The sequence below is a fragment of the Salmo salar genome, chromosome 18 (genome assembly GCF_965601325.2).
Source record: "Salmo salar chromosome 18, fSalSal1, whole genome shotgun sequence".
Lineage (NCBI taxonomy): Eukaryota > Metazoa > Chordata > Actinopteri > Salmoniformes > Salmonidae > Salmo > Salmo salar.
Genome location: NC_138308.1, coordinates 68599519 through 68623879, shown reverse-complemented (window position 1 = coordinate 68623879; position 24361 = coordinate 68599519). Strand labels below are relative to the sequence as shown.

The 24361-nt window shown below is 42.1% G+C and overlaps 1 protein-coding gene across 11 annotated transcripts in view; it reads left to right on the top strand.

Moving 5' to 3' along the window:
• The window catches only part of ablim2 (actin binding LIM protein family, member 2), a 98626-nt gene that overhangs the window by 43826 nt on the left and 30439 nt on the right, over window positions 1-24361 (top strand). For all 11 annotated transcript variants that reach the window (XM_014155538.3, XM_014155537.3, XM_014155540.3 and 8 more), the window contains exons 2-3: window positions 1806-1961; window positions 21582-21765. In XM_014155538.3, the coding sequence (XP_014011013.2) occupies window positions 1806-1961; window positions 21582-21765 (340 nt within the window). The remainder of the gene's footprint in view (window positions 1-1805; window positions 1962-21581; window positions 21766-24361) is intronic.

The window sequence follows — 24361 nt, the reverse complement described above, 5'->3', positions numbered from 1 at the left end:
TCTAAAGAATCCATATGTTGTTCTGAATTCCAATCATGCTCTTGAATTGGACTTGCGTTTTTCTGGTCTCGGTCTTGTCTCGGACCTTTCGCCCTCCTCCTGGTCTCGGTCTTGACTCGGTCTCGCCCTGCTCTGGTCTTGGTCTTGAATCAGTCTCGCTTTAGGTGGTCTCGAACACAACACTGGTAGCAGCATACCCACATGCTGAAGACTGGTAGCTTACACTGTAATAAGACAAGAGTTCTGCTTCCTGTTGACAAGCAGTAGACTTCCAATATATGTCAGAGTTTTGGGAGAGCTTCTTAGAGATATATTTGATTATATTATATGCCTCCTGTTGTACTTTCATGTGATTACTACGAATATCTCCATAAAAATGCAATTGATCGTAATCTGGAATTAGGGATTTGAATTCAAAGCAGATTTTGGGGTCATGGTGCACTCTGTTAGGCCATGGCCTTATCCAAAGACAAGAACTTGGAACATGAAGTATGATCAACCAGCACCACACCTCTAGCCTTTATGGCGAATATCCTTTCTTTGTCATCCCAAGGCATTAGTTCACGGAGGTTCATGAGGTCTTGTTTGCCTTGAAGTTTGCCTCACACACTCCCCGGTCCCTGTTGTTTAACCGGTCTTCCGCTCGCTATATAAAACTGAAAAATAGCTTTTTACCTCACCAGAGGCCCTTTAAACATTCCCAGAATGCTTTGCTCTACCTCCGAGTCTGGTTCTTCTAGTCATGGCTGAGAGGCCCAAGACCTCAAAGGGCTAATAAACGGTGTTGAAGGTGTTTTCACTGTCGTCAGTAGTATTTACCATGTAAAGAGTACCTACAGCCCACAGACATAGCTCTACAGCTTGTAGAGTGCCTAACGTGCCTTTGTTTGCGTCCCAAATGGCACCCTATTCCCTACATCAGGCACTACTTTTAACCAGAGCCATATGAGCCCTGGTCAAAAGTTGTGCATGACATATGGAAAAGGGTGTCATTTGGGATGCAGACTTTATCTCATTTGGGCCTAAGTAGAGGCTAAACAGGGACATTTCTCAAGTTCTCAATGGTAATGTTGGCAGACATAGAACAGAGAGGAGAAACTCTTGAATGAATGAATGAATAAATTAATGAATGGAGGGACACTGAAGCTGAAACTGGTTCTCGGGTAAACACTAGTCTAGCAAACGGTGCCCTGCTTAGCGCAGGCAGTCTATCTGAATGCCATTGTTTCCCCCTTCTTTTGAACCCCAATTAGGAGTAACCATGGTGTCCAAAACAGAACCGGTTTGACGAACCAAGACGAGAGAGAGAGAGAGAGAGAGAGAGAGAGAGAGAGAGAGACTCTATTTGTCTGATAAGTTGTCAGTATTGGGATGGGATGATGACATGCATGGATAAGTATGCGAGCGCTTTGTGTCATTAGAAATGGAGAAGGGTGAGGTGCTGAAAGAAGTAAGTTGATGTTGTATGCTGTACCATGACTAAGTTATCAGGCTTGTCACTGTAAGACATAGTAACTTAGGCTAATTGATGCACCAATTATCTGGTCATATCTTTACCACTACTCATAGACATACAGTACTTGTCATATTTCATAACAGTACATACCATGTGCGGGCCTCCGGGCTATTTGAAGTTTCGAACATACTAATGTAATGAATGCGTTTAGGCAGTGTGTGTGTGTGTGCGCTGTATGAGTCATGAATGCTTTTGTTCATGAGTATTTGTGTGTTTCTACACGTGACTCTCCAAATGCATGTGTGTGTATTTTCTATCTAACCTCTGTGCCGCTCTCTGTTTCTTTCAGTGTTTCATCAGCAGGCTGTCCACAGCCCTCTGGAGCAGGGGAAACAGGGGGGCAGCAGCAGTTCCATCCCCTGTCAGAACTGTGGCAAGGCCTGCAAGGGAGAGGTGCTGCGCGTGCAGAACAAACACTTCCACATCAAGTGCTTCGTCTGCAAAGGTACGTCGGCCTTGACCCCTAACCTCTTATTATCTAGTCAATACATGTTTTTTTTTATCCAGTCATTTAGCAAACGCTCTTATCCAGAGCGACTTAAAAGGAGCAATTAGGGTTAAGTGCCTTGCTTAAGGGCACATCGACAGATGTTTCACCTCGTCGGCTTGGGGATTCGAACCAGCAACCTTTCGGTTACTGGCCCAACGCTCTCATCAGATAGAGATACAAGGACACACAAAGACTGCTGACTAGTTATCATGAGCACAGGCAGTTAGCTACTGGATTTCCTGCATTTTTATGGGCATTGGTTATAGCAGGTGTAACATACTGTACAGGTCAGTCATCATATTTGCTACCGTATCTCACTCACCAGAGCACTACCATAGAAAACAAACAGGCTAGGTTAGATAGGGCAGGTCAAAGCAATCAAAGAACAGAAGGATCAGGGTTTCCTGTTTTGTCTCTTTTAGTGCGTGTGTGTGTGTGTGTGTGTGTGTGTGTGTGTGTGTGTGTGTGTGTGTGGTGTGTGTGTGTGTAGCTGAAGAGTTGGCTGCTGTGATCTCATATTCAGCCCACTCCCCCTTTCTCTCTCAGTCATCTCCATTGCACCCTGTAAGGCCCCAGTCTTTCACTAAGGGCTTGTATCAGTGTGGTGTTGATATGAACACAAGCGGGGTCGCTAGGAAACCAGCGGGGTCGGGCCAATGTTGGGCACTTCCTGCAGTTTATCACGTTTATTCTTACATCAGTGTGTAACGTCACTGGACACCCCCCCGGGGCATTCAAACTCTCTTCTAGGAATGAGGGATGAGTAAAAAGGAGAGAGGGAATGAAGATGAGCTGAAAAATAAAGGCAGGTCTAGACTCTAGTGAGTGACACTGTCTAAAGAGATCATCCTCTTATTTAGGCTTAGGTGGTATCCAGATTGTCATACCTTCATATCGACCTTGTGCCATACCGGGATATTCGGTAATACCGGCACTGAACACAAGGGGCGCTATTTTCAGACTTCACTGAGACGTTGTAATCTGAAGGTTAGCAATGCTAACAAGAACATGTAAAATCCCAGATAGATTGCTAATGAAGGCATTGAGAACATTTTATACAGTCTCTGACCTAAACTATTTTCAGGACAGACATCCCAGCTCATAAAGTTATACAAGTAACTCTTAAAACTACTACTCATAGTTTGCTGCACGCACAAAACAAATATTAGACAGCAAAGCTCTTGATCCAGGAGGGGATTCTCTGCTGTTACCGGCAGGCGAAACTTGATTTTGGAAGAAGCTAAACTTCGCTAGATAGCTAACTAGCTACTAAATTAGCAAACCAAATGAACAACTGCAGAGCATTTAACACATTTAAGAGAGTTAACTTAATAGTTATATGATATCTAGCTGGCAAACATTTAGTTGTGAATTCCATACTCTAAGTAGATCACCTGGTGCACAACAGTGAGTGACTCACAAGGCTCCAGTCTCTTGTCGTTGTGTGCTTGTAAACAAACAATTATGTGACAGGTGAAGTTAAGAACACGATATTCTTTATCTCCTAACATATTGCGCAAGTTGACTACAGGTATTTACTTAAAAAGTAGCTACAAATATTCAAATGTATCAAAAAACTTCAAATATATAGTTTCAACGGTATTGACGGTATTGAAAAACCATCCCTTAGCTATTTCAAAATACCCCAGTATATACGGTATACCGCCTAAGCCTACTCTCCATGTTGAAATGTTTATCCCTGGTTTACTGATTCTTAGGGGACCATTTAGTGTGGTCCGAGGGGAAATGTGCTAAGTGTGAAGATTCTTACACCTGCAATTGTATTTTATTACATTTTCTTTAGCAATTCCTACATTTTCAATATTCCCCCCACTTTAGGTTTTTGGTTCATGCCTGAAATACGGTATGTATTCATGTTTTATTCATTTGTCAGTGTGGTTTCTCATAGGAAATGTATGAGGCTCGTTAATGAAATGTCAGGCATTTAGAGGGAGGTATTAATACCCCTTATAGACTCAACACTGACAGGGAGAGGCACCAAGGGGGGTCGTCCACACCCCCATCCCAATCCCTTAACCACCCCCAACCCCCTAATGACAAAAAAAACTAAACTAGAGTTTTTACCGAGACAACACCCAGCTCAACCACCCCCCTTATCAGGAAGCCTTATTTTGCCCTTCCCAGAATTCCACTGCAGGAATGCAATTTTCCATCTAATTGTCGGATTTATACTGCCAGAATTCTTCATGTATCATGAGGTATGAGGGTGGGGGCCCGTTTTGACGATAAACTTCCAGATGTTGTGGACTGAGTGTACTCCAGAGTTTGAGGTAGAAGTTACTCTGAAGTCCAGATCTAGGAACAGATTACCCTACCTCTAATCTTAACCTTACCCATTAGAGGGATGAATAAACATCTGACCCTGTATCAGTGGTTGGAGGTAACTTCAATCTACTCTGGCTCCAGCCACTTTATAGGCTGCAACAGGGCCGTATCAGAAAACCATCAAAGACTCCTCAGGTTGACCTGGAGGAGAATCAACCATATCAAATATATGACCTCCCTGTTTGCTTATCGCTAATTAGAGCTAGCGCGGGTGTAAGCCAGACAGCTAACGGTGCCCGTTCTGAAGGGGAAACCATTAGCGCTTTAGTAGCCAATTATAATTAGCACTATGCTACACAGGGGTAGTAATTTAATGTAACCCCCCCAGTGGCTCTGGTAGTCTAATATCATCTGGGCTAGGGGTGGTAACACATAACACAGCCTCAGATATAGCCCTATGCTGTTTAATCATGTTACTTTTAGCTAGCTAATTAACTTTATGCTAGGAATGCTATCAAGTGTTGCTAGCTTTTGTTGATGCAAGAACTCTATCTGGTAGATAGTGTCCTGTTATGTCTGATTTTATGACACCAGATTCATTAGTTAGTTAGTGAATCAGCTATGTCCAAAATAAAAGATACACTGAAACCGTTGTCTGGCAGAACATTGAGGAGATTTTTATCCCTTGCCTGTTTTTGTTCTCATGGAGGATGATAACATCACAAAAGCATTTTCACACAAGGGGGAATTGACTACTGCCAGCAAAACTGTGGACACCCAATCTTACTATACAAGCTTACAGGCCGGTGAGCATTATACACATAGACCTATGGAAAAACAGGCATATGTTAGCGATATCATCTATCAAAGTCATTATTAACCTATCCAAATAGATTCCTTCCTAGAACTATTGGTGTTGGACGGTAAACATACACTAACAACCACATGTTCCTGGGTCTATTTGACAGTATGAGGCTGCGGGGGGGGTAGAGAGAGGGGAACAGGGAAACAATGGCAGCTGTTTTAGATATTCTCAATGGGGGTGTTGGCTTTTGGCCTCTCTGTTCTCTTGTTGCTTGACCAGAACCTTCGTAGCTCGGGTGCTTTTTTTTTTTGTCACTCAGGGATGGGATAGTGACCTCACCCCACGCTCACACATACCACCAACGCCCACCCCTGTATACCAGAAACAGGTCCGAGGTCTAGTGCTTGTTCCATAGGGGTCCTTCTGGACCAGGTCTAGATTGGAATGGAATGTACTCATAGGGATAGTACAGTAAACATAGGCTGTTGGGTAGGGCCCAGAGGTTTTCCTGTTCAGGACAAACTAAGGACCTTGAACATAGGTTACTGTAGACTGTAGAAAACGTCAGGTTTTCTCCTGTTCTATGTCAGGGCCTGTGAACGGAGAGCGGAGAAAATCCAATGTACAAACATGATATAATACCCCGTGGGAACGGATAATAGACACAGACCCATGCTAGCTTGCCTCTCTTACGTTGTCTTAGAATTCTGCTAGCAGTTTAGCTCCACCGAGTGGGAGGAAAGTCTCACCTTGAAGTGAGTTTCTGTTTCTCATGTCAAAATGATTGACCGTGGGCAAAACAATCGACCATAGACTCTACACTCCAATCCCCACATAGCATTGTATTCTGTCAAGGACACACACGCATGTCCACTCATGCTACCACCCAAGCACACACTGTAAAATACAAAGGGGCTTTTACAAGGGACTGCCAACAAGGTCACACACACATATCGGCATACACATTGCACACAGTACATACTCTATATATTTAATAGCAGCAGCATATTGAGGCTGTATGTAGGGTCACTTGGTGTCTTGAAGACTAATCTGGCTTAACCAGATGTCTGGGTTGGCTGTTGTGTCCATTTTAATTTTCCACTGCAGGATCAGGATAGGGAATTAGATTAGCCACAAATTACATCTTAATTACATGCAATTTCATTAGCATCCTGTGGTCTGGTTCTGTTCAGCTTTCAAAAAGGTCATTTGCGCGTACCACGGACATGCACGCACGCACGCACGCACACCACACACACACACACACACACACACACACACACACACACACACACACACACACACACACACACACACACACACACACACACACACACACACACACACACACACACACACACACACACACACACACACACAGAGAGGCAGTGTTTCTACAGCCCAGACTATTGATAGTTCAATGTTAGCCTTCAGGCCTCTCCAACCAGGGAATTGTATGCACACAGACCTGGTCTGATTCATTTGTTGATGAGCTGCTCAAGTGTGTGTGTGTGTGTCAGTGTGTATTATTTTCACTAAGGAAATCTGCTGGTTAGGAAACATTATGAAACATGTCAAAGGAGCATTTCAACACAAATTGGAAATCCCTGAATACCTACAGCAGTTCAGGGCACATATTCATAAAGCGTCTTAGAGTAGGACTGTTGATCTATGATCAGTTTTGTCTTTTAGATCATCATGAATAAGATTATATGGACGGGGTGGGGAACTGATCCTAGATTATCTTGATGAATACAGGCCCCCCCGATATATTAAACTAGTTGGATGTTGAAGTACACCTCAAAGTGTCTTCATTCATTTAATCCTGTATTATACAACCCAAGAAATGACTCGGTTTTAAGTCGTAAGTCTCACTGCGAATGACCTTTTGAAGAAATTATACAATAGAGAGATTTCTTATTATTTCTCTCAGCAGGAAATGTATGAATTAGGTGGAGAAAAGCACTCTGATTTCACATAGTGTACAGAGGGGAATCCTCCTCCGAGATATTCCGAGTGCCTTTATTATGTAAGTAGCTTCCCTTTCCATTTTCCGTTCATGCTACATTAGATAACCTTTCACAAATGGGATGGTCTGAGGATAGGGAGTTTTGGGCCTCGCAAACTGGCATTAGTCTATTGTATTCTGTATTGTATAATAGTATTGTCAGAACCCTGGTCAATGTAGACTCTTGTTGACCGGCTATAAACAGGCAGTATAATGAAGGGTTGAGGTGTGTGTGTGTGGGTGTGTGTGTGTGTGTCTGTGCTAGAGCTGGGACGATAAAGGACAATTCCACGATAATGGAATTACGCTTTGACTCTGTTTTTTTCACATTAAAAGGTCGATGTCCGAAGCCCCGCGGAAATATAATTAGCATAATAAAAAAAAAACATACAACTCTACATGAGGACTACTTTTAACAATTTCCACTGAAAAATGTACAGAAACAGATTTAGTGTTAGAACTGTTCAGATGCAAACTTTGGTAACGGTATTTTTTTGAGTGTGTGTGTCGGGGGGGGGGGGGGGGGTTATTCATGTAGGCTACACTGCCCTGCAAAATAATTTTAAATGTGGTCACCTTAGTGTGTGTGTGTCCGGTTGTGGCTCTGTTTTTCCCAAGCTTCCTGGTTTAATTCAGCCACCACGAGCCGAAGGTTATCTATATCAATGCCTCTCTCTTACACAATGCACCCATACCAATAATTCATGAGACATGGGTCTCGGTGTGTGTGTGTGTGTGTGTGTGTGTGTGTGTGTGTGTGTGTGTGTGTGTGTGTGTGTGTGTGTGTGTGTGTGTGTGTGTGTGTGTGTGTGTGTGTGTGTGTGTATATATACTGTCTACCTCTAGAGCATCATTCAATTTCTGCTTGATGTCAACGCTCTGACTGACCTAGCGCACTAGTGTGGCTGCAGCACTATGGAGTAGTCGGGTTGAGTTCCCACTTAAAAAAATACTACAGTTTACTATAGAATACTACAGTCCTGTAGTAAACTGTAGTATACTGTATAATACTATACTACACACTGTAGTATCCCTCTAACATAAGTAGTACTTACTATAAAATATTGCAGTGTACTGTAGAATACTATAGTACAGTAAATAGTACAGTATTATATGCAAAAATAACTACGGTCTGAAAAAACACTATACTTTTTTAAAACTATTGTAAATACTACAGTACTTAAATTGCATATACCCTGCCCATTCCCCTCCCCCGTATCAACATTTGTGCCACCCATAAGTGCTATTTTAGTTTTTCTACAGTAGGTTTCCTCAAAGAGAAAGCCCCCACTTCTATTTCAAAGATAATTTTAAAAACAACACTGTAGTGAAAATACTACAGTAGTGTCTGCAGAAACACTATACTATCAAATTCAATCAAATGTATTTATAAAGCCCTTTTTACATCAGCTGTCGCAAAGGGCTGTACAGAAACCCATCCTAAAACCCCAAACATCAAGCAATGCAGGTGTAGAAGCACGGTGGCTAAGAAAAACTCCATAGAAAGGCCAGAACCTAGGAAGTAACCTAAAGATGAACCAGGCTATGAGGGGTGGCCTCTTCTGGCTGTGCGGGTTGGAGATTATAACAGAACATGGCCAAGATGTTCAAATGTTCATAGATGACCAGCATGGTCAGATAGTAATAATCACAGTGGTTGTAGAGGGTGCAACAGGTCAGCACCTGTATACTACAGTCTGCAAAAACAAGTGAATACTATAGCATTTATAAAATAGTATTTTTTTATGTGGGATTGGCCTAGGTATAAATCCCAAATAGTTATTGAGACTAAGTTATTGTATATCTCACTCCAGCAAAGTCAGTAGCTACTTCCTATCCATACAATTAGGAAACCTAATCTTCTGCAACATAATATCACGTGGCTTTCTTCTCTCAAGCGTTAGGCTACACACCCCTTACCAGCACTCCAGACTCAACAGTTCAATAGGTCAGAGGCCTTTGAGTCACACACACACACACACACACACACACACACACACACACACACACACACACACACACACACACACACACACACACACACACACACACACACACACACACACACACACACACACGACTGTAGGCATCCAGTTTCCACTAAGCATGTATAATGGAGGTCCCACTGCTTACTTAGCGAGTAACACTTTCTTCTACTTCGGCTCGCACCGAGGCTTGAACCCCTCTGGAAGTGTCTTACCAGTTGGCGGCACTGAAAAATGTACAATTCGGCAGCGCAAGTGGCGACACTTCAGGCTGAGGAGTAAGTTTCACACATCCCCATGTGCTACAAATGCTCCGTATCATAAGTCAATGCCCTATACAGACTAATAATACTAACCATGAGCTAACACATGCGGTTGACTGTGACATGTTTTTGATGGATTTGATCTCGGAATGATGAAGTCTCTTCTTTAGGGAGTCATTGAAAGTCTTTGTGTTGGGCCTAAATAGCACACTCCTATTGTGTGTTTCATCAACTTGCCATTTGTGAGAAGGCTCTTTGATTAAACATGGTAGCCTATGCTTGAAAACAGGCTATTCTTCATTTGACAGCCTTATTGTGCGTACGGGGATAAAGCACACCCTAACAACACTTGATTTGATTAGATCTGATTCCATAAGTGCAGCAGCAGGCAGGGGAGCAAGTGGTAATTTTTTTTTAAGCTGCTTTGACACATCGAAAATTACGGATACGAGATAAATGAAGGAGAGAAGAGAGGAAGAAAGCTCGACAATTTCCGTTAGTGGAGAGGAGCGTACAGGCCACACCCTCTCTCTGCTCTGTACTGAACTCTGGGGATTATGTGATGGTAAACTGGGTTAACCCGTTACATAATCCACTCCGCTCAACACACCCTGAGAAGAACTGAAGCATTTAGAGCAGTCCTTTTTGTTCGTCTGATTTGAAGATACTGCATCATCATCATCATCATTTAGACACTGATTTTAAAAGGAACCGGTAATCTGAAATGGAAATATGTGCTCTCTCCTCTCTTCATTAGCGCTTCTCTCCTCTCTTCATTAGTGCTTCTCTCACCTCTCTTTTCAGAGACAGACAGTAGGCCTATTTAGAGTGTCATCATGCTGGCTGTCCTGCCTGGTTACTGAAAGAGATATATTACTCATATTTATTATTACTCAGTCATTTACATTACTTGCCATGCTTAGGACTGGTGTTTATTTATTTTTCAATGGGTGATGACGATCAAAATCATTATCTTCACTGTCATATCTTTATCATTCCCAGTCTTCTCTGAGTCATCCTCCAGCCAACTCCATGTCCTTTCTACTAGGTCACAGGTCACACGAGGATGTTTGATGAGTCTATGCTGGTGCCAGTGTGTCCCAAACGTCACATTCTCTGGCACCGGGAGTAGAGGCAGAGGGGATAGGATTCTATCTGCTACATACCAGAACATACCAGATCAGAGTCCTGACTGCATACCAGAACTCCTCCTTCCCAGGCTAAATCCATCCCCTAAACCTTACCTCCATGTTTGGCCCAATCCCAATCCCCGTACGGGAATTCTGTCCACTGCTAATGTACAGTGGTTCCTCATTTAAAAGTTGCATCATACCGCAGTATAGTCTGCTGAGTTATGCTGTGATATGTTTTGGTTAGTCGCAGTGCTTGCCGTTAATGCTAATTCGAAACACCAGACGAGGTCTTTGAGCACATCTACTCCAACTAGTCTTTTTGTAAATAATTATTTTATTAACAAAAACACAAAGATGTTCAACAAATACTGTATATGCTTCTTTCTATTGATATGCAGTATGTACATCATTAGCTATTATAAGGTTGTTTTGATTATTATGTGGATTATTATCAAGGCACAAGGCGAGAGAATGGTCGTGGACAGGCAAAAAGGTCAAAACCAGATCAGAGTCCAGGAGGTACAGAGTGGCAGACAGGCTCGTGGTCAAGGCAGGCGGAATGGTCAGGCAGGCGGGTACAGAGTCCAGAAACAGGCAAGTGTCAAAACCGGGAAGACTAGAAAAAGTTGAATAGCAAAAGGAGTACGGGGAAAAACACGCTGGTTGACTTGACTAAACATACAAGACGAACTGGTACAGAGAGACAGGAAACACAGGGATAAATACACTGGGGAAAATAAGCGACACCTGGAGGGGGTGGAGACAATCACAGGAACAGTTGAAACAGATCAGGGCATGACAGATTATAATAAATTGTCATATTTATATGTGGTTGATGCATTTTCGTCAGGGCAGAACAGGTCTGTGATATTGAGTTAGACATTTCAAATTGTGGTCTTGTGTCAGGTGAACTGTTGTGTCCTCATCTTTTGGGCTGATAATTTAGTTCAAGCATTTGTTTTAAAAAGAAGTAACAAAGGGAGCCTTGAATAATGAAACAATAAATGAACTGCAACATGTTGGCTAAAGCAGTTGCAATCACAAATGCATGCAACTGTTTTTTCTTGGCTGTACTATTATTGTATTTGTTGTGCTGTTCCAAATAGTCCAAATTGTTTAAATTATTTTCCTTTGAAATGAATTTCCTTCTCCTTACTGCCAATTGGCAGATATCTCAATTCTTATTAGTTAATGCCCATCACGTGATCGTGTCATTCTCACAGGCACGGCAGCTTCGAAGTAGGCTACCAGTGAAGACAGACCGATGCAAAGGCGTGCATCCTTCTTATCGGATTCGGAGGCGTATATTGAAGATGTTAGAAGAACTGTCCACATTTACTTTTTGTCAGCCAACAAGATGAGTAGGCCTAACAAACAGCAAAAGTACTAGCCTATTGTCACGACCGTCGTATGAATAATTGGACCAAGGCGCAGCGTGAGTAGAGTTCCACATTTTAATGATAGTGAAACTTCCAAAATATAACGATTGTGAAATAAGTAGCGCAAATAGGCACTCATAACAAAACAATATCCCACATAGCAGGTGGGAAAAAGGACACACTAAGTATGATCCCCAATTAGAGGTAACAATTATCAGCTGCCTCCAATTGGGAACCATACACACAGACACCAACATAGAAATATAATATCTAGAAACCCCCCTAGTCACGCCCTGACCTATTACACCATAGAGAACCCCGAGGGCTCTCTATGGTCAGGGCGTGACACCTATGTCAATCTACCAACCGTCCATAGTAGAAAAGTTGGCCTATTCTATTGGTCAGTTTGTCCTGTGAGAAATAAATATTCCAGACATACTCTGGGACAGTTGTGGGACACGATAGATCCCAAATGATTACAACCACTGTACATAAAAAAAAGAAAAATAATGAGGCTGATGCAACAGATCACAACTTTTAGCTTTGTTGGGTTCTGAGAATATGAAAATATACTTATTCATGTCACTGATAGAGTGCTGAGGTTTAGAGGGTCTACACCAGAAGTGAATGGTTATCTGTAGGAGGAAGGTATTATTTTGTGTGTGCAACAAAGCTTGGAATGTGTTGAGTGCAGGGAAGCGATTACATGTAGCAGGCATTGATGAGGGGAGAGAGCCATGGATTGGTGATGGAGGGGGGTTGAGGTCAGGTCAGGTCACCTTAAGGGAGAAATAAAAGTTTATGGCCCGTATCACTAGTGTCCTGCCTAGCAGTAAAGAACAATGTTTGTACAGATGAGTAGGAGGAGACTCAGCCTATGAGGAACGGTTAAATATCAGTGCTTATGTGGAAATGTTTTTGTCTAATGCAGCTGTATTGATCTTCTGGGCAGAATAAACTTGGTTAAGCTTTCATAGTGTCCGTAGAGTTTTTTTACTCTGAGAATTAGAACCTAACAGCTTCAAATGTTGATAACTATTAGGCTATTTCTTTACATTATAAGCGCAGCAGTGCGCGCACTGCAGTAAGAGAAAATATTCCAAAATGCAATTAGCTGGAAAACACCATTCTCGAATAGAGGTCGACCGATTAATCGGAATGGCTGATTAATTAGGGTCGATTTCAAGTTTTCGTAACAATCGGAAATCGGTATTTTTGGACGCCGATTTGGCCGATATTTTTTTATTTATTTTATTTATTATTATATATTTTTTTAGACCTTTATTTAACTAGGCAAGTCCGTTAAGAACACATTCTCATTTTCAATGACGGCCTAGGAACGGTGGGTTAACTGCCTTGTTCAGGGGCAGAAAGACAGATTTTTACCTTGTCAGCTCAGGGGTTCAATCTTGCAACCTTACGGTTAACTAGTCCAACGCTCTAACCACCTGCTTTACATTGCACTCCACGAGGTTACGCGAATGCAGTAAGAAGCTAAGGTAAGTTGCTAGCTAGCATTAAACTTATCTTATAAAAAACAATCAATCAATCATAATCACTAGTTAACTACACATGGTTGATGATATTACTAGTTTATTTAGTCTGTCCTGCTTCGCATATAATCGCTTAGGTACACATTGCTCCAACCATAAACATCAATGCCTTTCTTAAAATCAATACACAAGTATATATTTTTAAACCTGCATTTTTAGTTAATATTGCCTGCTAACATGAATTTCTTTTAACTAGGGAAAATGTGTCACTTCTCTTGCAAACAGAGTCAGGGTATATGCAGCAGTTTGGGCCGCCTGGCTCGTTGCGAACTATGTGAATACTATTTCTTCCTAACAAAGACAGCCGACTTTGCCAAACGGGGATGATTTAACAAAAGCGCATTTGCGAAAAAAGCACAATCGTTGCACGACTGTACCTAACCATAAACATCAACGCCTTTCTTAAAATCAATACACAGAAGTATATTTTATTAAACCTGCATATTTAGCTAAATGAAATCCAGGTTAGCAGGCAATATTAACCAGGTGAAATTGTGTCATTTTGCATTCATTGCACGCAGTCAGGGTATATGCAACACTTTGGGTAATTTGTCAGAATTTTACGTAATTATGACATAACACTGAAGGTTGTGCAATGTAACAGGAATAACGTTTTGTTTTTGAGATTATAGTTTCCGGATTCGACCATATTAATGACCTAAGGCTCGTATTTCTGTGTGTTATTATGTTATAATTAAGTCTATGATTTGATAGAGCAGTCTGACTGATCGATGGTAGGCAGCAGCAGGCTCGTAAGCATTCATTCAAAATAGCACTTTTGTGCATTTTGCCAGCAGCCCTTCGCAATGCATTGCGCTATTTATGACTTCAAGCCTATCAACTCCCAAGATTAGGCTGGTGTAACCCATGTGAAATGGCTAGCTAGTTTCAAACATCACTCGCTCTGAGACTTGGAGTAGTTTTTTCCCTTCCTCTACATGGGTAACGCTGCTTCGAGGGTGGCTGTTGTCGATGTGTTCCTGGTTCGAGCCCAGGTAGGAGCGAGGAGAGGGATGGAAGCTATACTGTTACACTGGCAATACTAAAGTGCCTATAAGAACATCCAATAGTCAAAGGTATATGAAATACAAATCATATAGAGAGAAATAGTCCTATAATTCCTATAATAACTACAACCTAAAACATCTTACCTGGGAATATTGAAGACTCATGTTAAAAGGAACCACCAGCTTTCATATGTTCTCATGTTCTGAGCAAGGAACTTAAATGTTAGCTTTTTTACATGGCACATATTGCACTTTTACTTTCTTCTCCAACACTTTGTTTTTGCATTATTTAAATCAAATTGAACATGTTTCATTATTTATTTGAGGCTAAACTGATTTTATTGATGTATTATATTAAGTTAAAATAAGTGTTCATTCAGTATTGTTGTAATTGTCATTATTACAAATAAATAAAACAAAAAAATCGGCCGATTAATCGATATCGTTTTTTTTGGCCCTCCAATAATCGGTATCGGCGCTGAAAAATCATAATCGGTCGACCTCTATTCTCAAAAGTGCACCGCAAATGTGAGCGGTTTCATATGACAGAGATTAAAATATCCTTCAGAAATGTAGAAAGAGGGAAGATCTAAAGGTGCAACAACAAGTATGGGTTGTTAATATGACTAAGATTGTGTCTTTGGCTGCTGGACAATGAAATAAAGTTGAGTACATGAGAGAAATACTGATTTCAATTGCGTTTGAGGAAGTGTTTACAAAATAATACCCTTAACAATCCTATGGTCAGAAAATGGTAAGACGTGCCTCATAAAATGACAAAAAACATCTTGGTTTTAAACAATTACGTTCATGGTTAAATAGTCTCAAGATGTTGACTGCCTCTACTCAGATTGCAAGATGGGTGATGTTGCAGTGTGCAACAGGCACTGGCCTTTCTCTATCAGAACAACGGGGACTCAAGTATGTTGACAGAATCAAGCCTTATATATATATATATATATATATATATATATATACACACACTACCGTTCAAAAGTTTGGGGTCACTTAGAAATGTCCTTGTTTAAAAAAAAATAAAGTACATTAAAATAACATCAAATTGATCAGAAATATAGTGTAGACATTGTTAATGTTGTAAATGAATATTGTAGCTGGAAATGGCATATTTTATATGGAATATCTACATAGTCGTACAGAGGCCCATTATCAGCAACCATCACTCCTGTGTTCCAATGGCACGCGTTGTGTTAGCTAATCCAAGTTTATAATTTTAAAAGGCTAATTGATCATTAGAAAACCCTTTTGCAATTATGTTAGCACAGCTGAAAAGTGTTGTTCTTATTAAAGAAGCAATAAAACTGGCCTTCTTTAGACTAGTTGAGTATCTGGAGCATCAGCATTTGTGGGTTCGATTACAGGTTCAAAATGGCCAGAAACAAAGACCTTTCTTCTGAAACTCGTCAGTCTATTCTTGTTCTGAGAAATGAAGGCTATTCCATGCGAGAAATTGGCAAGAAACTGAAGATCTCGTACAACGCTGTGTACTACTCCCTTCACAGAATAGAAAGAGGAGTGGGAGGCCCCGGTGCACAACTGAGCAAGAGGACAAGTACATTAGAGTGTCTAGTTTGAGAAACAGACACCTCACAAGTCCTCAACTGGCAGCTTTATTAAATAGCACCCGCAAAACACCAGTCTCAACGTCAACAGTGAAGTGGCGACTCCAGGATGCTGGTTACACTTCACAATAGGACAACTCTGACTGACCGCATCATCTATCTGTAGTCTAAACTGTGGCACAAATTGTGGGATATTTCACACCTAGCCGAGATATTAGACTATCCCTTTGTAAATTAATGGAGGTGTGAATGTTTCTGTCTGAGCATCTCTCCCCTCTTGCACTGTCCTGTAACGGGCAAAATAATCAGCTGGCGGAGGTCCCGGAGTTGAGAGAGAACTTGGGTAAATACAATGGCGCAATTACACTTGACATGTGGGTGCCGATTTAAAAAAAAACTTTTGCCTTACAGTCCACCGCATGAACAAAGAGTGTTTGCTCGTGGAGAGGGTGCTATTCGCCACGGAGTGGGACAGTTCCCAGCTCCAAACTGCAGATAACATGAGGCCAGCTACTGTGAAAGAATACTTGTAGATCTTGTTGCTTTCCTCTATCGCTTCAAAGAGGCCACGCTCGCCTTGGAGGCAAGCAAACAGCCTACTCTTCACCTGGTAATTCTGTGGTTCCAAAGGATAAAGCGTCACCTACAGATGGATTTGTGGTGTCAGAGAGAAGCCAGCTGCGATCCTGCGACCGGGCACGGTGGATGACATCCTCTTCCTGCACAGCAATTTGAAGAGATCTGAGTAATGAATGGACTGTTTTTGATTTTATGGATTTAGTGGCTTTATTTGTTGGCTAATATTATTAGGCTCTTTCAAAGCGTTTTGAGTTGTCAATGTGCCACAATGTGCCACAAATGTTAATATATTGTTCTTAATTCATGACATGGTTTCTGTTTAGCAAAATGTTCCATAGACATGCAGACAAATTAATTTGTGCAGAAAAAGGAATAATAGCCTACTGTCGGTAGTCATAGAAACAATTAGGCAAAACCAATTGATGTTATTTTATTGGCTAATGGATCGGCTCTTGGAACTCATTAGAGGCAGCTTCTTTCTTCAATATAATCATTCATTCAGAAGGTTAAACCCATAGGTCTTCAGTAAATTCAGTTAGATTACCAGGTTCATTTTTTATTAGGTTGTTATAATCCACGCCTTCTGGGAATTTGATCAAATCCAAAAGTTATGGGCGGAGTTAGAATGTTGGTTGTCCAGAAGTATTTCAATGGAAATGTACTTTTAATCTGTCTGTCTGCATATTTCAAGACATGGCATATGAGGCTGCAGTGAGATATCCGACGGGTTGGACGATACTTTTCTTTTATCTTGAAAAAACATATACTTAAACACTGGGAATGAACCAATCCTCCATCATGAACACAATGGAAAGGTCAAGTGCTTTATTATCCAAATGTTGAAAGTGCGTGGGCAACGTAGAGAAACAAAATGGTGCAGTTTGAGGCCATGTGGTTGAGAGTGATGCTGGAGATGGGGGGGGTGTGAGCATGTGGGTCTGAGCAGGTGTGATGTAGTTGATGCTTGTGTGATGTTGTCGTTTGTATGTGTATGTTTTGCATTGTAACAACAACAAAAAAAGAGTTTAAAAAAAAGAGTAAAAAATAAATATAGGAAAAATTACAGCTCACAACACAAATCTGATTATTAATTATGAATAGGATTTATTTGATTTCTTTAAGTTTACATTCTTCATTGTAATCACAATGTAACAAATAATTGAACACATATACACACACATGAACAGATTAACTTGGTCAAAACATTTCTTTATTAAAGACGATTAGAAAGAATGTAGGTACTTATTTATTTAGATCCAAAGCCAGAAATGAGTGAGTCACTCAGCTTTATGCTGACAAAATAGCCTACTAAATAGGCCAAGCCTAAACTAATTCATTAAATTGCCTAAATAAACTCGTAACAAATAAATGAAATAGCCCAGTTCTTGAAAACATGGGCAACCTTTTTCCGTCCTTATCCTCGCTGGACTCTCATTCAGTTTCTTCTTCACATCATCAAAAAAGGACTCCATGTTTCAGAAACTCACTCTATATAGAGCAGGCAGTCAGTCGCTCCACACTGTGGTAAATAAAGCTAGTTTGTAATCTTAGAATTCTTTCTGTCTGATTTTCGAGGGGGAGAAACCGAAAGCAATGCCAAAAGCATAATCAGCGTTCTAACTCCCACTTGTGATAGTGTGGCGCAATGACGAAATGAGCAATTTACCACAATATGCCACTATCTACCACAAAGTGGTCACGGCATAACCTCAAAACTTTTAATTGAGGAACCACTGTACCTGACCTGCATTTTTGTGTGGTTGACCTTGGTAATCATCAACATCATCACCATGAGCCTGCATTACTGTAATGCACCTCCACTTCCCCTACATTTCCCCCTCCTTATACAGATAAATCCTTTCTGTGGTCTGTGGTAGACCATCTGCTGCAGGTATAAATATCTATCTGTGAAAGACAAGCCTGCTGTAGACCCTCTTAGGACCTTCACTCTCTTTTTCTCTCTCCCTCTCTCTTTCCCTCTCTCAGGAGAGAGTGAGCGAGGGACCGAGAGAGAAACAGAGAGAGCGAGATGTTGGTTCAGGTTACCCGCGGTGCTGGCAGAGGGTCAGTGGATCTAGGGTGGCGCCAGGATTTAAACACTCCTTTTAGTTGTTTCATAATTCCTCTGACCCATTAGGGACCTGAATCAAAGAGAGAGAGGTAGGAGGAATGTTCTGTAGAGGACTGACTGATAGTACGATAGTTTCCCAGTTCAACCTGGTTGCATAAGAGCAACATAACTATATACGGTCTCCAAACGTAGAATAGAACCAATATATCCACTCACAGATCTACAAGTAACACTAACTATTGTCACCACATCATACAGTACATTGTGTTATGTACAGTTTGATCCCTCGCAATTAACTCTTTCTAGTCCAATCACTATAAGACATATTGAAAACAATGCTTGTTGCCTCATGTCCAGCAGCTTCCAGGTTTACCCGGCTGGGCCAGAGTGTTATGATCATATTCAGGACAAGGTTCACATGCAAGCACAAACACTCACACGCACACACACAAACACACGCATGCACACAAAGGCAACTCTGGACAGGGTTCATCCCACAGGCCCGGATATTAGAAAGTTGGCTGCGTGTGTTACATTCTAGTGTGGCTCTAACCAATGTGAATCGAGCTTCCATTGGAAAACATGTCCACCACTTCCTGAGCAACATTCAATGGTTATTGTTTGGCAGCTCTTTTATTGGGATGGTGCTTCCCTGGGTCAGGTTGTTAAAAGGTTGTCATAAGGTTGTAAAGAAGTTGTAGTGGGCCACAATGATTCCCGTGGTGTAACACGGAGCAGCTGAAACATCACTCTTTCTTCCTCTCCTTCCCTTCTTTTTCGGAGAAAAGAGGGAGTGAAAACCTATCGGTGCCCGTGAAAAGAAAGGAATTCACTTTGTTTTATTAAATGACTGGAAAAGGGATTGAGCTTTCCAGCAGGCGTGTCCAGGGAGTGACGTCAAGGGGGTTTTGTGTATTGTGTGTTGTTGCCATGGTTAATGTATTGTTTCAGTGGTTATTAGGTTTGAGAGAGAGGAGAGTTTCAGGTTGTATTTGTTGTATGTACAGGATACACATGGGGCTCTATTTGAACAAACCTAGCGCGTTGGTAAATCTAAGTGCATGCGGTAGCACTACATCTTCAGGGGTGTGTCAGAAATCTTTTTGCTATTTTCGCAATCACAATTATCGGCGCACTTCCTGGCGTTGGCGTAAAGGGCTGGGTTTTGATGACTAAACAAGTTGTGCGTGGGTCGAGACTTGGCCCGTCACTGGCCAATCAGAACGTGCTCCATGGCGAAATATGTGGTTGATTCAAGATGTGTATTTACGGTCTTTTATGTATTCCCTTGGAATCAACTCCAATTCCGATGTTAGTCCGGTATAGTTTGTTAAATGGCTTACAGAAACGAAATAACAAAATGTAGACCTACCTTAGCTAATTACATTAACTTGAACCCATTTGCAGTCCACATTATTCTAAGTAATTGCATGGCTTCAATAGCTTTCACACTGATATAGGGGCTAGGCCTACTGTAAATTAAATTATAGCTGAGCATGAACATGCCAAACATTGTCAATAAGAAAGATTCAGTTAATTATTGATAAGGCCTAAAAAGAGAACAAATAAATTCTGATCAAATTCTAAACCAAACAAAACAACATAGGCTATATCACACTTACAGGCACCGTCATTTCTCTCATTGGGCATATAATATTAAAACGACGCAGACTATGGAGGGTTTTACGCACATCCAAACTTTTCACAGTAGCTGGACAAAGATCCAATATAAATAGAATGTCCACTCCCTGTTATACTGCTCCCAAATAGACCTATGTTTTATGAACAGAATCGGAAGCGTCTTACAGATCAGATCGCAATCACATATATCCAGAAGTTGCGTTGCAAGCGCACCACGGACGTTGTCACCATAAAACCAGGAAGGCGAATCATTGTAATAAAATTAAACGGAAAACGAGCTATTTTTACAGGTTACAGATAGCTTCTAAATACAAGGTTCCCCAGGTATTCACCGAGATACTCATCTCTCGTTTCATAAAGGGCATGAGCACGTAGCCTACATCGTGGAAGGGGTTTTACGGACGTCCAAAAAGCCTTATTTGAGAGGAGGGGAGGCTATGCTTGGTTTTTAATCAAATAAAACGAAATGGGGAAAAAATAAAACTTTTTTATGTTTCTAAATATGTCAATATTCATGCCATAACCAACTGATTTACTGCTAAAACCAGCTTTTGATTGGTCTTAAATATCCCCGTCAGCGCTGCCTGAAATTAGCACTTTGGATCATGTTTTTAAGGACTCACCTCTAATATTTCCACCCCACAAGCAAGCTGATATAACACAGGTAAATTGCTGATCCTAGCGTTAAGGCTGGAAAATGCCAGTGCACCAGTTTTTACATGATGAGATTGCTAACTAACGTGCGTTTGACACTAGTGCCCCATTAACACCGGCCGAAAAATAGAGCTCACTGTCCAACAATTTATAGTACAATATTTACACATGTATCAGGGAAGGGTGGATTGGGGGGCAAATGTTTAAATTGTGCAGTATTAGCAACAGTAAGTAAGAGTATCCGAAGTTGTGATGTGTGTGTACTGTAGCATGAATGTATATGTGTGTGTGTGCTGTTTCTCAGTGGTATGTTGCTGCCAGCCACAGTGGTTAATGAAAACAAGAGGATGTGTAGAACAGACTCTTGCGTGGCAAAATGCTCGTCCTCTGACTTGTTCCAGACTGTCACTCAAGCTATCTGAGCTCAGTGTTGGTGTTATCTACTGTGTCCTTATCCCCCTCTCTTCTTTGAGCCTCTCCTCGTGAATTTCAGCTAGAGTTATCCATCTGCACCACCCCCTCATGCAATTTAGCCCTCATGACAACACACTGCTATCTTTGATCCTATGCCTAATTGTGTTCTCCTCTCTTTCTCTCCCCACTCTCTCCCCCTTTTCCCCCTTCCGTGCAGTGTGTGGCGTTGACCTGGCCCAAGGGGGGTTCTTTGTGCGCCAGGGGGAGTACATCTGCACCCTGGACTACCAGCGGATGTACGGCACGCGCTGCTTTAGCTGTGAGGAGTTCATCGAGGGAGAGGTGGTGTCGGCCCTGGGCAAGACCTACCACCCACGCTGCTTCGTCTGCGCCAGCTGCAAGTAAGAGACACACACACACACACACACACACACACACACACACACACACACACACACACACACACACACACACACACACACACTACTTGCATGTGTACATACACGATGGCAGACACACACACAGGGGTGGGGGGTGGACACACACACACACGCATACACATACACATACACACACATCACCAACAGTGGTGGAGACACGAGTGCATACACCCCTAAGGGATACTCAGACACACAGACAGATGGGTGCCCACATTCAAATGGGCATGTGGACGCTTTGAAGACACTCTCAATACCGTAGTTTGACCTGCAATCCCTAACTCATTCAAATTGAATACTGTATGTGTGTATACTGTATGTGTGTGTGGGAAAGTGATGTGGTTTATCAGGTCTTGGAAGGTAATGGGAGCCTCTTTCGCACTGAAGCAGGAATGTTAAGTGTGTGGTTAGGAACTCACAGGCCACTTATTTCTAGAGCAGTGTTAGGTTTCCCACTGAGTGTGTGTGTGTGCCTGGGTGGGTGGGTTGTGCATGTGCCACGTGTTTGTGTCATACACTGTGTTCTTGTGTGGGATTTGAGGGTGAAACATGATCCGCAATTCATTGGTCCAAAAACATCTGATTAGTGTTAGCACTCTATCCACCTCTCTCTCTCTCTCTCTCTCTCTCTCTCTCTCTCTCTCTCCTCTCTCTCTCTCTCTCTCTCTCTCTCTCTCTCTCTCTCTCTCTCTCTCCTCATCATTTTAGGACTTCAAAACCTAACACATTCTAAATGTATCCATCGTCTATTCACCGTTATGATATAAAATATGGTAACGCTAGCATTTCCCCTTGCTCTCTCACAAAGGAGACACTGTATTATCCCTGAGGCTAACATTATCCGTTTCCGTCCTCTCCCCTGTCATCCCCTAAATCCAATTCCAGCCTGTTCTCTCTCTCTCTCTCTCTCTCTCTCTCTCTCTCTCTCTCTCTCTCTCTCTCTCTCTCTCTCTCTCTCTCTCTAGTGTCAGTCAATGGGGTGAGACAGGGATGCAGCTTGAGCCCACCCTTTTCAACATTTATATAAACTAATTGGCAAGGGCACTGCAGCACCCGGCCTCACCCTACTAGAATCTGAAGTCAAATGTCTACTGTTTGCTGATGATCTGGTGCTTCTGTCTCCATCCAAGGAGTGCCTACAGCAGCACCTAGATCTTCTGCACAGATTCTGCCAGACCTGAGCATTGATAGTGAATCTCACTAAGACAAAAATGAAGGTGTTCCAAAAAAGGTTCAGTTCGCAGAACTACAAATACAAAATCCATCTAGACACCGTTGCCCTAGAGCACACAAAAACCGATACCTACCTCAGCCTAAACAACGTCCACAAAGCTTTGAATGATGAGGGAGAAAAAGGGCCTTCTATGCCATCAAAATTAGGATCCCAATTAGGATCTGGCTAAAAATACTTCTGGGGCCTGCTCACAAATCAAGAATTCACAAAATGGGATAAACACCAAATTGAGAATTCTGCAAAAACATCCTCCTTGTACAACGCAAAACACCAAATAGCTCCAACAGTGCAGGGGTATGTAACAATTCACAACAATACACAAATCTAAATGTAAAATAATGGAATTAAGAAATATATAAATAATAGGACGAGCAATGTCAGAGTGGTATTGACTAAAATACTAGAATAAAGTATATACATATGAGATGAGTAAAGCAGCATGTAAACATTATTAAAGTGACTAGTGTTCCATTTTTAAAGTGACTTGTGATTCCATGTCTATGTACATAGGGCAGCAGCCTCTAAGGTGCAGGGTTGAGTAACCGGGTGGTAGTCGGCTAGTGACAGTGACTAAGTTCAGGGCAGGGTACTGGGTGGAGACCAGCTAGTGATGGCTATTTAACAGTCTGATGCCCTTGAGATAGAAGCTGTTTTTCAGTCTCTCTGTCACAGCTTTGATGGACCTGTACTGACCTCACCTTCTGGATGATAGCCGGGGTGAACAGGCCGTGGCTCGGGTGGTTGATGTCCTTGATGATCTTTTTGGCCTTCCTGTGACATCGGGTGCTGTAGGTGTCCTGGAGGGCAGGCAGTGTGCCCCCGGTGATGCGTTTGGCAGACCGCACCACCCTCTAGACGGCCCTGCGGTTGTGGGTGGGGCAGTTGCCCTACCAGGCGGTGATACAGCCCAACAGGATGCTCTCAATTGTGCGTCTGTAAAAGTTTGTGAGGGTATTAGGGGCCAAACCATATTTCTTCAGCCTGCTGAGGTTGAAGAGGCGCTGTTGCATGGGTGGACTGTCTATGTGGGTGGACCATTTCAGATTGTCAGTGATGTGTACGCCGAGGAACTTGAAGATTTCTACCTTCTCCTCTGCGGTCCTGTCGATGTGGATAGGGGTGTGCTCCCTCTGCTTTTTCCTGAAGTCCACGATTAGCTGCACAGGGCAGGGTTCAGACCCAGGGCCCTGAGCTTAATGATGAGCTTTGAGGGTACTATGGTGTTAAAGGCTGAGCTATAGTCAATGAACAGCATTCTGACGTAGGTATTCCTCTTGTCCAGATGGGATAAGGCAGTGTGCAGTGCAATGGCGATTGCATCGTCTG